Source organism: Thermobia domestica, chromosome 16 (genome assembly GCF_964235325.1).
Source record: "Thermobia domestica chromosome 16, izTheDome1.hap1.1, whole genome shotgun sequence".
Lineage (NCBI taxonomy): Eukaryota > Metazoa > Arthropoda > Insecta > Zygentoma > Lepismatidae > Thermobia > Thermobia domestica.
In genome coordinates this window covers 2460611-2476587 of record NC_137469.1, presented here as the reverse complement: position 1 = coordinate 2476587, position 15977 = coordinate 2460611, and the positions used below count along the sequence as shown (strand labels likewise).

At 36.5% G+C, this 15977-nt stretch overlaps 1 protein-coding gene across 3 annotated transcripts in view; it reads left to right on the top strand.

Annotated features, from left to right (window-relative positions):
- LOC145672879 (uncharacterized) overlaps positions 1-15081 on the top strand; it is a 210181-nt gene extending 195100 nt beyond the window's left edge. For all 3 annotated transcript variants that reach the window (XM_081742065.1, XM_081742067.1, XM_081742064.1), the window contains exons 32-33: positions 3691-3834; positions 10818-15081. In XM_081742065.1, the coding sequence (XP_081598191.1) occupies positions 3691-3834; positions 10818-12419 (1746 nt within the window). In that variant the 3' untranslated portion in view covers positions 12420-15081. The remainder of the gene's footprint in view (positions 1-3690; positions 3835-10817) is intronic.
- Positions 15082-15977: the final 896 nt, after the last annotated feature.

The following is a 15977-nucleotide window of genomic DNA, read 5'->3' as shown; positions in this document are numbered from 1 at the left end:
TGAAACGCGCCTATTATCGTGATTATTGAGAGGAGAGCAAAAGGAAACGTCATGTGACCTTGTTTGACTCGTAGCATCAGCAATTTCCGCAGCAGTCTTCGTGCAGCTTTCGACCAGTATGCATCTTTTCGTACATAAGATGCAGAAAATATTGAGCGTACAGAAGTGTCTTGCCGCCTTGGAACAGTTAGATTCAAGTCATAGTTGTGACGACAGCAACGATGAAGATTTTCGTGTTTCTAATGCGAGTTTGCAGAATGTGTCATCCTCTTAAAGTAGTGACAGTGATACCGAAGGAAATATGGCATCTGGCAGCGACCTCCTTTGGTATGCGCAAATAAGGACTTTCAAGCAGACGTGGTCGTGGTCGTGGGCAAGGACAAAATAACAATGCGCTTACTCAGCCTATAGGTAGGAGTGACAAGAAGTACACATCATCTAGTATTGTGTGGTCTCCGATAAATCTTAGCAGCAGCGCTTCCACTATAGGTCGCACGCCATCTCGCAATATTGTGACAATTGCAAGTAGACCAACGCCTTTTGCTCGTCGTAACATTGGGTCAAATCCTGCTTCAGCATGGCGTTTGACAGTGAATGAATCAATGGTAACACATATTCAAACATGTACTGTTGTCGAAACACGACGTAATTTTAGAGATGACAGCAACTGAAATATAACACTGGAAGAACTCGACGCATTTTCCGCCCTGTTGTATGCCCGTGGTGCACTAGGCCATTCAAAACTGTGTGCAGATGATTTATGGAACAAGAATTGGGGACCACCCAAATTCAAAGAAACAGTGTCACGCAATCGTTTTCGTGAAACCATGCGGCATCTCAGATTTGATGTGCGAAGCGGCAGAACTGAGTTCCTGGTAACTAATAAATTTGCTCTCGCGTCTGAGACTTAGAACAAACTCATGGAAAACTGTTATTTGTGTTACAATTCTGGATCAGAAATAACAGTCGATAAACAGTTGTTGCCATGCAAATTAAGGTGCAGATTTATCCAATACATGGCAAATAAGCCGGACAAGTTTGGGATCAAATTCTGGTTAGCAACTGATGTAGAATCCAAATATATATTAAGTGGTTATCCCTATTTGGGCAAGGATGAAAACCGACCAAATGATGTTCAGTTTAGGGAGAGTGTAGTGCTGAAAGCAACATCTAAATTCTGGACGCAGCGTCACTACTGACAACTTTTTTACTTCTGTGAAACTTGCAGATGAACTTTATATGAAGAAAACCACAATTGTTGGAACGATATGTTTGAACAAGCGAGAATTACCTCGTATTGCACGTGACACCTCAACACCACGATATTTGACTGTTGCACTGAGAAATGGAGACAAAACACTAACAGTATATAGGTGCGAGAGCAAAAAGAATGTTGTGATTCTTAGCACCATGCATACTAATGTGTCTTCAGACGACAGCCCAAACAAGAAACCGAACACTGGCACTTATTACAATGGCACAAAATGCGGCGTAGAAGTAGCGGACCAGATGCTGAGGAAATACACAACAAGATGTGGAACTCGTAGGTGGCGTGTTTAGGTATTTTACAACGTCCTTAACATTGCCGCGCTCAATGCTTGGATACTTTTCAAGGTATCATCGGGCTCCAGAATTTCACGACAAGAATTTATTCTTGCGCTGATGGAAGAACTACGTGCTGATTTTTTGCGCAAGAAATGCCCTCCAGTTGTTCCAGTGCTCACCACCAAACGGAAGAACTCTGCCTTGCAACTATGCAAGGGACAGAATAAGACTTCTGCTAGTTGTAAGGGATGCCAGAAACCAGTTTGTGGAAAATGCGTTGCTGTGATTCTTAAGCGTGCATATTGTTCAACTTGTGCTGATGGCTAACAAACTTTGAATATATTGTGTGTTCATGAGTAGTTCATATTCGTGTGTATCATACTCATTTTGTAACATCCTGAGTTATAGCTTGTAATGTGTTGAGTCATATCTCATTCTTTATTTTTTTCTTTTTCTGCTTTCTTACTTACGCAAAAACACATTGTGAAGCAAGTTAAATCTTATATATTGTCATTTTTACACCATTTATAAATAAAAATATAATTTGCTCTTAATAAGGTGTGAATCTCTTATGGGGATCAAATTGACCCCCAATGGCAGTTTTAGGTAATACAAAATCCGGCTGTTCTAATGTTAATTAGAGCTTGTCATTTTTCAGCTCCGATACTATATGAGATGTACAACGATAACATGTATTTACTACTTTTATTTTATTTAATACTAGCAGCGTTCACCCCGCTTCGCTGCGGTCACCCCGGAACGCAATAAACTTTGTTACTTAGATAATTTTTACTTTTTCGCTTTCAAGTGATATGATAAAAACCATAGAAGATTGCAGTAAATCTTAACATTATATCGCCTGTCATTTATGTTAACCCGCCCCGCTTCGCTGCGGTCATCCCGGTGCTGGCATATTGTAAAAGTGTCTGTAAAAATAAGCAAATCAATTAAAAAATTTTAAACAGAAGATTCAAGCTATTTTCCGCTGTATATCGCCTGTCATTTATGTTAACCCGCCGAGTGACACGGTCATGCGGGTTGCATATAAATACGTTTATTTTTACCTATGATGAACTAATAACAAAGGATTTGTACGTTATGGACACTTGAATGGTCAATTATCTCAAGACACTGGTAATTAAAAATTAAAGTGATATGATAAAAACCATCTAGGGTCCAAATCCTAATAACCCCCCAAAAATGAAAGAAATTGGTTCAGCCGTATTAGCGTGATGAGCGGACAAAATATTGTACGTTCTCTTTTATATATATAGATGTTGGGCGGAAATGTTATTTTATTTGGCAATAGCTACGAGATAGAAGAAGAAGAAGAAGAAATATTTTTAAAATGTGATTAATCTCGATTTGTAAATGTTCTATGTTGCTGCCGCTAGAGGTAAATATTTGTTTATACGTCGTAATTCGGTTGCTATGGTAACAGTTCCCGTTACCAAGGGTTTGTTTATAAATAAGTTTGATATAATTCAGAAAGACCCATAGAAGTTAGAAGTGTATCGGCTGAGAAGCAGTTATCAACTATTTGGAAGTATAGTGCTCCTAAGTCATCAAAATAGTGTCTTATTGTTCACGCAACAACTGTTATAGAGGGAATTTGGCTACGGACATATAATTTGAAGTACTCAGCAACTCTCTCTATAAAAAATGTTGAGGAATTACCCGCAGGATTCTGAAAATGTACTTTTGGATAGCGTACATATTAGTTTCTAAGTAAAGGCTTGACCCGACTATGGTAGGTTCCATAGTTTTGGAACTATGGACCCTTACATTTATTTTTAAGTATTTTCGGCAGCCTGTAACTCCGAAATGACGGATTTCTGCACGCAGGTTGGTCTATACTTTTTATCTTATTTTGGTGTCAGGCTTCATCTCCCAAACGTTGTCGGTGTTGCTTTGAAACACCCTAATATTTTTTTTTTTTAATTATTTTCCTCTATTTTGCTTGTCATTATAACTGTTTGTTATATTTGAAAAAAAAAACTTTATTATTTCATGTCTACGTTAAAACAAAATAAGTAATTTTTATTTCCATACAAAAAGCATAATAAATAATAAAAAAAGTGCTGATTTGTATTTACGATGGTGAATTTGTTGTACGTCTAATCGTGGTGAATTTGTTGTGCATAGGTTGACGCTTCTACGCCAGTGCTGGAGCAGGCGACTAAATTCTGCCAGCAAGAAATTTACGCGAGTCGAGTGAATGCATCAACGCCTGCTGCGACAGCAAATACTTCCGCATATTCATCCACCGCCACCACAACAACGTCTCAGGTAAGGTACAAAGTGAAACGATACAAGAAACTCAAGCTCAAGATACTGAAGATAATGGTATAGGTTTTCTTAATCTGACTCAGTTGAAGTGCTAAATGAAAATAGGTGAATAGAGAAGTGATAAATAAAACAGGTGAATAGTATTACCGAAGACGTGAAACCTTATTAGCATCAAAGAATGCGAAATAAAACTGAGCTTTAATGTGAAGGATTGAAAGACTGTAGGATTCTTTTATTTTAATATTTTTTCAGTGGACATTTTATTGTTTTTAGCTAAGTCATAGTCAGAACTTTCAGAAAAAAAGTTATCAAGACAAATTTTACGTTGTTTGTTCCAATTCTTCTTTTATTTTTGTTATTATTTAAGCTTAAATGCGAAATTACTATTAGATTTACATATATATATTTTCATTATAGTGCAGAAACCGCACTACTGTGATAAAATTCATCTTGTTTTATATATATTCTCTGCATGTAAAACTTGTTCCTTCAATATCAGCTGCATTCGACAGCCGAGTTAGCGGAATAGGGATGAGGTTTCAAGCACGTGTATAGAAACTAGAGTCGGAAGCTAGTATTGTTAAAAGATGTTATATTTTAAACATAATAATTACACAGCACTTCCCCTTCCCCCCCCCCATACACACTCACACACACATACAAAATGTAAGTTTTGTGCACCGGACCCCAGGATATGGATTCGATGTATTTTGGTACGCAAAATCCAAATTTCGAAACCTCAAGACAATCGACTTTTTTTTTTTTTTTTTTTTTAATGGGCGAAAAACTTTAGCGATTTTGCATAGGGAAAATACACGTAAGACAGCCATACAAAAAAAAAAAAAAAAAAAAAAGTTCTGTGCGGTGGGCCCCAGGGTACCGATTCGATGTATTTTGGTATACAGAATCCAAATTTGAAAACCCCAAGACGATCGACCGTGTCAGTTTTTTTGTGAAACACTTCAGCAAATTTTGGTACGTAAGACAGGATATACATTTTTCGCCCATAAGACAAAATTGACACGCTCAGTCATCCTGGGGTTTCGAAATTTGGATTCTGTGTACCAAAGTACATCAAATCCGTACTCTGGGGTACTGTGCACAGAACTTTTGTTCTTTGTATGGCTGTTACGTGTATTCTTCCTATGCAAAATCGCTAAAGTTTTGTGTTCGCTGCACAGAACTTCTGTTTTACTTTATTTTATGTTATTTATTTATTTTTTTCTTTACATATATATGTGTGTGTAGCTGTGTTATGTCCTGAAATGATTAAGGTTCAAATGAGCATTTTCTTTAAGGTTGGTGTAAAGGGACAAGCTTTTCCGATAGATGTCACTACAATCTTCGTATCTTTCTCATGTATTTTTTACCTTTCACTAAAATTCACGATTTCTCTTACAAATTTCAACCTAGAGACTTCAAATTTTTAGAGAAGGAACTTCATAACCTATCGAAGGCAACAATCTGTGCCGATTTTTTATTTAGAATTTTCTTTATTGTTGAAACAGTTATATTGTTAAAGGTTTCGATATCCATTTCAACAATCAAGCCATTTCAATAATGAAGAAAATTCTAAATAAAAGATCGGCACGGAGTGTTGCCTTCGATAGATTATGAAGTTCCTTCTCTAAAAATTTGAAGTCTCTAGGTTGAAATTTGTAAGAGAAATTGTGAATTTTCGAGAAAGGTAAAAAATACATGAGAGAGATACGGAGACCGTAGTGACATCTATTGGCAAAACTTGTCCCTTTAAACCAACCTTAAGGTATTTTCACATGTAATGTTGATCATTTGATGTTCCTTCATATCTTCATATGTGAAGGCGTCTTGGATAGAACACTGAACTGGATTTTACAGTATTTCTATATAAGGATATGTTAGTTCATGTTGATATTTGCTTGCCTATACAAAGGGATATATCATGTTTTGTTTTCTTGTATAAATTAACTAGTTGTAAATTGGAGATCTTTCTGTTTCATCCTTTAAATCTCATCCTTCCTTCGCAAATAGGGCTATCGAATGCGCCCGAAATACAAGTTCTAGGAACAGTAGATGTAGCGTAGCTTGACTATTTTTTTGTACTGTTAGAAGAGTTAACAAAAGAAATGCTTGAAGTGTTATGCACAAAGTTGTATGTAACACAGGAGACGAAAATGGCCTTTTGAGAGGGAGCATTAGTTGCATAAAAATTAAAGTGACATTATTTTTATGGATAATAACGACTGAAAGTTTTGCTGGTATACTCGATTACATTGAGTGTACACCAGTGGATTATTAAGCGTAATAAATGTTAATTTTAATTGTTAGTACTTTTCGGTCTATTATTTGTATTTATCGTAGAAGTCTGAAAGTATGACGCACCTTCACGTTCCAAGAGGCCAAATATACTTAAGTCGTTAACATCTCAAGTTTTGACAATGTTTCGTTGAGATCCAAACTTTAGAGTTAAAAATTATATGTTCTTAACTGTTTAGTAGTATTGAGTGTCACCGTTAGAATACAATCTGTTAGTTAATAACCTGTTTGCACATAAACACTACATAAATAGATAAACAATATTTTGTAGCGGAATGAAATCCGCTTCCAGTTAATATTGGCAACGAAGATATACTTTTTAGCGTCATAAAAATAAGTTTCTCAGATTTTCTCGAAAACTATGCATTGGGATTCAATCTTGTTCAGGTTGATGTCATTTGTGGACTTGGGATATTGTTCTATTTCAACATAAAGTTTAAGACTTAACGATAATTTTGGGCTCTATCTTGTTAGCCATACTTCAATATGCGTAAAACAAACAGTATCGAAATCATATCGTTGGCATTTACTTTATTTGTTTGTTGTACAGTATAATGAAACATAAGAAATGTCAAATGGATCTCAACTAAATGTTATTCAACTTATATTGTAAATTTAAAAGGAATCGTGCTTTCACATCATGTGTTCTAAATGTTGACCAGGACGTCGCACATATTCTTCATAGCGGCCCTGTAAATCGATGAACATGTTAGTGAACACGGGTTGCTGGAACGACAAAACAAATGACCGAATCTTCTCTCTTAACTTCGATACAGTGGTACGGGGTTACCTGTTCGGAACATTGTTTCCTTCAGCATACCCCATGTGTAAGCTTCTGAAGCCTGAAGGTCAGGGGAGTAGGAAGAATATGGAAAATCCGTTCCAATGGGAATCAAGTGATGTCCGAACTTTAGTGGGCAGAACTCACTTTCAGTGGGGGCAGTAGCTTGTCTTGCCTCATCCATTGTTGGTGTAACGACAGATTTTTGGTGGGGGCAAAAACCGCCCAAATCATGCAAGAATAAGTCAATAATCAATCGTCGATTGATGTAGCGATCAAGGTAGACACAGCTTTCATCATTGAAACAAATGTTACTGAAGAAATATTCATCTTCGTATACCATAATTATACTCCAGAGAAATACAATAGACGTGTGCACATCTCGTGCAGTGAGACGCTGCCCCACACCTTATGAGCGGAAATAGTGCTCGACAATAAAATCCTTTGTCTCTATTATGAGTAACATCATCTTCGAACCAATTGCAGAATACGCTAGTTTACACACAACTGAGCACACATATGGCGCTTTACAGCTCATACCACATTGCACTTGCGCGCCATCCGTTCACGATCTTCAGTATTGTTTGTTTTGTTGCATACTGTATGTACATCCATCGTGCTAGTGCCATAATGAAGACTTTAATGAAGATAGACTTCAGAATAAATATATCACTTTAACCCTTTTAAAATCATGCCTTTTTTAAGGTAAATTATAGACCTTAAGTTACGCAGATACTGCTTCATCGTAGGATCATGGTTCATACTTTTTTTTCCCACAATAGAGCAACTTTTCTAACGGTACCATTCATATTTCCCTATCATGTCCCTGAGGCGGGAAATTTTGAGAGAAATCGGAAATTTTTTGTGAGAAAATTTTTTAATTTAAATTTTGAGCCCCTTGCCTCCCCCCCCCCTGCGTTAACGCACAGATCTCAGAATCAACTGAAAAATACTAAGGGGTATACTGAATGTGTGTACAAAATTTCAAGCTTCTTTCTTGAATAGTAAGGACGGGGAAAATGTTTACAAATAAGCTAAAAGCATCGCCACAATGCCCCAAATGACCGGAAAAGACCCGGATATAATATAAAAAAATTCCTTACCTCACTCTCTTCAGAATAGAATAGCCCTTCAAGCGGTATTACTCACATGAACCTATCATGTTCCCAAGGGAGGAAATAGGGAATTTTGGTGAAAAAATCCCTTTATTCTAAGTTTGGATCCCTTTGGACCCCTTTTGTTTTAACACACAGATCTCAAAATCAACTGAAAAACACTAAGGGATATACTGAATGTGAGTACAAAATTTCAAGCTTCTATCTTGAATAGTAAGGGCAGGAAAAATATTTACCAATGTGCTCAGAATATCCCCACAATACCCCAGATTCCCGTATAAAACAAGATCTCAGGTTAAAATTTCCTGAGACATCCTTGTTTATCCTAGGATTATGGTCCGTACCTTATTCTCTTCAAAATAGAACAGCCTTTCAAACGGTACCATTCACATTTCTACATTGTTTATCTGAGGCGGGAAAATTGCGGAAAAAAGGGATATTTTGTTAAAAAAAAATACCCCTCCTTGTACCTTTCTGTCCCTCTGGACCTCCCTGTGTTAACGCAGAGATCTGAAACAATCTGAAGATTTCTAAGGGAGTACAGTGAATGTGTGTGGGAAATTTCAATGTTCTGGATGCAAAAGTAAGCACGCCAAAAAATAATAAAAAAATAAGCCTAACGAAAAAAAAAAAAATATTGTGACGTTATCACCCCCCTATGTGTCGATGCAGAGTGGCGTAGAACCGTACGTAACGTGTTCTACAATGCGTGCATGCTTGCAGCAACACACACACACACACGAAATCAGAAAATGGCCATGAAAGTCAAGAAAATGTCACGAAATTTAGCTTTTGGGTCACGATTGTTTTTATATCTCTAAAAATATAAGTACAGACTGGAAAATTTTGTTCTATAAAACGTCAAAATTCAGCACAAAAAATGCCTATGGTCAGTTTTAGACTCTACCAAATCGCAAACAAAGCACACTTCTATCGCATGCGTGAAAATTCAGTCTAATTCGCAATCAAATTCGCTTTTGTGAGTGTTACGAAATTTTATGATTTGGTAAATAAAAGGTCACGAAAAAGTCACGCAATTTCATTTTGGAATTTTAGTTGACACCCTGTATTAGTACTTTTTTAATTGACTAATGAAAAAATACTACCTTTATATACTATAACTACAAAAATACTATAACTACAAAAGATCTTAAAAGTGTTAATAGATAGCATGGTTCTCGTATAGCATCAAATTTTAGGTTTGTAAGCAAATTCATTTTTCCGAAAAATACGCATGGACTTTTGCTAGTACCTATATGATTTTGTTCAGCTTATTGAGATTTATTGATTGCTAGATGTCTCACCTTCGGATATTTTCACTCAATAAACGTTAATTATGTTGTAGAATTCTTTAAATGCCAATTGAGGCTGTTAAATTGGTCATCTAGTTAAGTCTAATCTTTTTTTGTTTTAACAGATTGACTGCCAAGGCATTATCGTGCATGGTGCCCTTGAGGCCACATTACTGTTTTCACATTTGCAGTTTCGTTTGACCCCACAATTGCAAAAAATGCAAGAGTTTGGCGAGATATGCAAGTTGATATATTTGATACTCATGGCAACCGAGATAAAAATTTGCTTTTTTGCCATGATTACCAAATTTGGTACTCGGGCGTAATTGCATCATCAACTTGCATACCCAGCCAAAGAATGAATCCCCAAGGAGGCACAAAAGGAAATTTGCCCCTCCCACCTACAGATAAAAGTACTTTGGCTGGATATGCAAGTTGAAGACGCAATTATGTTCTAGTACCAAATTTAGGATTCATGGGAAAAGAGCAAATTTTTATCTCGGTTGCCATGAGTACTAAAGATGGTACTCTACTTTTCCCGGCGGGAGCTTATGTGGTTCGGATTCCACGTTAATCAGTAGGTCAACGTCTCATATAGCCTCGCTGCTGAACGGGACGTTAAACTCAAAATCAACTCAAAGATGGTAGGTACTCGGACATAATTGCGTCATCAACTTGCATATCTCACCAAAGTCTACACTTTTTTTGTAATTGTGGAGTCAAACGAAACTCAGCATGCAGAAATTCACATTATAAACCTCAATTCGAGCCGTAATATACGGACAAAAAACTCTTTATATCTGCAATGCTATAACTTTCTTAAAAGTAAAAATATTTGAATGCTAAAGCTACCGTTTTAAAGAGTGTTTTTTACTCTCTTGAAATACATGATAGAACATATGAAATTGAGTTCCGATATAAGCCTACGTGAAAGAAAGGAAAACAAGTGGCGAGTAACAAATTTGGTACTCATGGCAACCTTGGAAAGTAATGGGAGTACCATTATTGCTACTCATGGCAGTCAGCGTGTTAAAGAATACAGAATATTAAAGTAAATTCACTGCGGATTTAACGAAGGTTGATTCAAATCCTAAACTTAGCCACGTCATTAATTCGTTCTTTTCTGATAAAATCAAGAAACCAGAGTATGATGAGCGTTCCACTGCTAATTTGCCCCTAGGATAATTTTTATTGATGGAATAATAGCTATTTTATGTTGTAATTTGAATCCGTCTCTTGTCATTTTGTAATGCAAAAGTACAGAAGAAAACTATCATTCTTTAGGTTGACCGTATGATCAGCTGAAGAGCACTTAATCCGGTTTTACTGCATGCTATTCTTCGGATGTTCCTTATAATATTATCATAATAATTTGTGAAAAGTCCATATCCATCTGTTCATTATGTAATAAGTGCTAGGTGGTGGAGGTGAAGACATTATTCTAGTAACTGTTGGGTTATATGTTTAGGGTGATGTTTTCTGTTTGTCCTTTTTTTTCAGGCTGTCAATATACCCTCCACCATGGCCATGTTCAGCGCTGTTCAGCGAAAACCTGTTGTTACGACACCGAAGTCTTCCACTAACCCATTGGGGCCTGTGAGAACAGGACTACGTGGAAGACCTCCCGGTCGAGTGTCGCAGTCCACATCCCTTCTGAAGCCAACGATCCCGGGAGCTGTTCATCAGACCATGAATCGAATGCCAGGAACTGCTTCAACTCCGATCAGCAATCGCGGTAGTGGTCCTCGATCATCCAATCGGGGTCGCCCACCAGGCACTTTGTCCACCCCAATTTATCCATTACCCCCATCTGTCCCTTTTTACCCTATGCATTCTATTTTTTCGGATCCGTCACTCCTGACAACTGCAGTTCAAGCGAAAATCCCACCGATGGATGCTGTGGACTTAAGCAATCTGATGAATCTTCAAGCGCAGATTGGTGGCTTTCAGGCGGAATTCTTGCGCCATTTTGCCACTCAAAGTATACAGAGAGGTGCTACTACGAGTGGACGCGGAGGTCGAGGCAGAGGTTCATCTTCGTCTCATGGAGCTACCTCTCATGTGCAGAAAGCAATGAAGGATAGACCACATATATCAATTACTCCAGTAACTTCTACAAAATCTAGTACCAAGTATTCACAACCCTCTGCGGCCCATTCCTCTTCGAAACCGTCAGCAGTGTCACCAGCTCATTCATCTTCTAAATCATCAGTTGTGCCCCCAGTTCATTCGTCTACCAAATCCTCAGCAGTTCCGTCACCGACGCCGTACCCAAAACCAACCACATCATTGCCTGCTCCGATAACATCAACAATTACAAAATCCCCTGCACAATCCAAGACGACAATTTCCATCTCAAAATCGACAACTGCTTCTGTTAGTAGTAGTAACGTTACGAACTCCACAGTTACTACAATTAGTAATACTAATACTACAGTTGCAGTTTCTTCTACTACTACTACGAATAGCACGTCCGTTATTTCGAAACCGAGTGTCAGTGTGACCACCAGCTCTGCGGCTTCTAAACCATTTACATCAAGTGTATCAAGTACGACTTCGACAATAACGTCAGATCGGCCAAGCCTTACCATTTCTCAAGTCCCGTCAAACTCTCAAAGTTCCAGCAAGAGTTTAACAGCTAAATTAATGAGTATTCGAAAGAAACCATCTCTTTTGGCATCCTCGTCCTCGCAGTCAGATAAAACAAAACAATCAACGCCTCCGCCGGCTCACATGAGCAAGCCGACATCCTTCAGACCTTCTGTGGGACATGATTTGACAGTTACACCAGCTCAGCCTTCGACAAGTTTAGCAGTGCAGCGAACCTTAAGCTTACTTAAAACTGCAAATAATGTTGAAATTACAACTACAAGTGCTGCGCCGCAATCAAAACCACCACCAGCAGCTTCTGTGTCCAAACAAGTGCCAGTTACTTTTCCCAGTAGCATAACAGTTTCGAAGGCAACTACACAACCGAGTGGCAGTAGTGTTAATAAGGGAAAAAGGGAGAGTGTAGGCGCGGATAGTAGTGCTAAAAATCGTCAAGACAAGCAAAAATCTGAAGACCCATCGAAACCTGTAGAAATCATTACGTTAGAATGACATTTCGAGTAATCTAGTTTTATAATTGTAGTGTTTATGGAAAATAAGGGTGTCCCCTCCCCAGTATTACACAACTTTCCGTAAGTGTCTGTAACAGTTCACTTCAACGAAAGAAAGAAAAAAAATACTAAGGTGTACACCATCAACTCCTTAGTGCTTTTTAATCTAATGGTTATATAGAAACACCTTTGTTTCGTTGAAATAGAGAGGGATAGTAGCTTTTGATTGTATTTAAATGTTACGGGCATTTTAACATCTTATCATTTGTTTAAAAAGTTGTTAATGTTTAAATTTCATATTTATAAAACAAGAACAATATAATACTAAATTTATATACAGCGTAGATTAATTTTACATTCTTTATAAAATTAAAAAGGCTTAAAATTCCCCTTCCTTCATTTTAATAAAGAAAAGAATTAGTTTATCATATAAATCAATTATATTAAAATAAATATATTGTGCGTAGTATACAGGCTTAATTGTAATTTGATAAAAATGTATGATTAGTTTCTTCAACTCAACAAATAATACAACTAAAATTTATTTATCCTGTAGAAGTTTAAATGACTCGCGAATTTTTAAAAACTTAATACACTCGTGATAAACAGGGATAGTTGTTTTCTTTCAAGTACTATCGAGACTTATAACAAAAATTAAAAACAAATAAATTCAGTTACTTGGAACAGACTCATGTTTTGTGAATAACACACGTCGTAAGTGATATACAAGGGATTCGCGAATTTTGTGGATTTTTCAAAGGGGAAGAAAGAATATATGATGTATCTGTTGGCTATACTTTTAAGTTGAACTTACTTTCCCCTACAAACTTCTGTTTCAGTGTACTGATATGATTTTGCTTTTTATATATAATCGAAATAAAAATACACTTAGTAGTATCGCTGGTATGTATATATATTCATACACATAAGAAGCACCGAGACGATGCAAGTCTAAAGCCATGTTTACACGAACTCTTCTTAAGTGTCTTTTACCTGCATGTTTTCACAGATTATCATATTCTTTGGGACACCCTTTACGAGAGTATTCTCTTTTTCTTAGGTGTAAAAATATTATTCTTAATCGAAAAGAAAGCATGTAGTAAAATCGGTGAATAGTTTCCCATTATCTTTTTCACGATTCTCAGAACATTGCACAAGTTACAAATAATGTTACAAATTGCATGCTTAATTTTTCTAGTGTTCTGGAAATACTATTTGCTACAGTTATTATTGTTCACGAAGTGTTTTATTTCGCGTTCGTTGCCAAAGAAGTTGATGGTATATTTGATTTAAATAATGTTTGTGGATAATGGAGATTTTGAGAAAAACAGCAAATATTTTGTACTATATTAGAGTATTCCGTGGGAAAATCATACTTTGACTTTGGAATCTTTGAAGCAACGTCAAAAAGTGAGTATAACCGAAAACATTTTTAGCACTGTAAGCGTTTGGAAAAGCATTGCCCATCATTTCTCGGGGAGGGGGTTTAAGCCACTATATTTCCCCCCAACCTTTAGGTATGCACATGGCACAGTGCTCTTGAAATGTGTTTGACGTATAGAGCATTCAAAATTTCCCGCTTTTCGTGGTAGCGGCTTGGTCCATCAGCTGTCGAATACGTAGCCACCTAAATTTAGCTACACTTGGACCGGTTCCCAAGGACGTCTAACAGTCAGTTGGTTGTGTGCTTTCGGAGGAAGTGATGTTCATATGCGAGAAAAGCATTTTTTTAGTGTTGGTAATGCGTACAGGTGTGATTGTGTTTGTGTAAATCGGAAGAAAGATTGCAGTGTCGTTAAATGATTATTAACATTTGTGATTATTTTGAGTTTGTGTAGGTGCCAACTCGTAAATGATATGACTGATATATATGTTGTGTATACTTATTAGAACTGTATGTGTACCTGTATGGTAAGTATTCTTATAACAGAATCAAAGATTTTTCCTAAAGTGTTATTTAAAAGTGTAAAATATCTTACTATTGAGTCAATCATGAGATGTACATTTTTGGTTAAATTTTGCTGTCTTCTGCATTTTGTCTTCATTTTTTTTATAAGCAAATTACTGAATCCATTTTTTTTTTTTTTTTTTGGTATTATTATAAATTACACATTTTTATATAAAATTTGTATTTGTTTTGAACGAGCTTCTGATCGTCCCATAAATTGATAAATTATGCTTTTTAATGAAATATGTAATTTTTTATATATATTTTTAAAATTTATAATTCTAAAGTATGTTCGATTTAAATTAAGTTTACACAGCAGGGACGATAAAAATATTTCAGAAATACTTATTATCGGAGAAATTAACATTTATCCTGAGTATGCGTGAAAATTTATTACAAATATAATTTCTTTCTAAGTGTATATTTAAAGTATTCAGTATTATGTCTCCCGCAAGAATAGAGTGGGTACTAAGTTAATTTATCGCTTTTCGATCTGGAAGTCTGGGATTCGAAGCCCACAGCCTGCCTCCTTGTATGGAACTTACTATTAGTCCCACCATGTTAATGTCAGGATGGTAAACTTAATACATGGCTGGTCAGTTTTCACCTCATTAACTTTTTCAGTACATAATGACTAGATCTGGAACTTTGTAAATAAACAAATGTATATCTTTCGAAAATTATCAAATAAAAACGAAATATAAAGATTGTATAATGTGAAGTACATTATTATAAATTATATCAGGTATGTAAGGCTAAAATTTTCAAGTACTACCTAGCTTTGCACTTCAGCGTATATAAGCACTAGGATGTTAGAGGAGCAGGTGGCTCAGTGGTAGTATCCTCTTCTCTGGTGCTAGGGGTCTCTCGTTCGATCCCAAGTCACATGATTTTTACGTTGACAACATCGCATCCGTGGGTTTTTTCGGGGTTCTTCTGTCTCCTGTGGTCCACAGGGCATAAACCTAGGGTGTTATATTAGAAATTTCACTTTCTCTATGATATTATCCTCATTCCACCAAATATCCTTTTGTAAATATTAAGTCTTGGTTATATTCAAAAAATACTTATATGTATATTTATCGGCTAAACACTGAAAATATCGCCGTCGACTTCAGTGAAAGCAAAAGTTTACAGCTGTGCCGCATGGTGTCGCTAGTAGACAAATGGTCCAGAGATGCAAAATGAAACCGTTAATTTATCGTCCCTGGGGACGTCAGTAGTGAGGCTATTTATCCGCCTCACGATCAATGCTTAGTGTGATTAAAGGTAGCTCAAAGTAAAATCGAAGTACGGAAATACTTATCTGAGAGCTTTTGCGACGAGTGACCTAAAACAAGGAAATGAGTTGTCGCTGTTAATATTCAATTTTGTTCTGGAACACGCTGTAAGGAAAATAGTAACTAGGACCTAGACGTCAGTGATATTCACCAGGTTATGGATTATACTGCTGATGTCATTCTGATAGGGGATACGAAGATTTTATTAAATGCCTGCAGAGACTTAGGTTTAGAACTAAATTCTTAACGAAAACTAAGTACATGGAAATTCGCCATGACCGTAATACTACTAATTATGGATAAGTTAAAATATAAGGTAATACTTTTGATA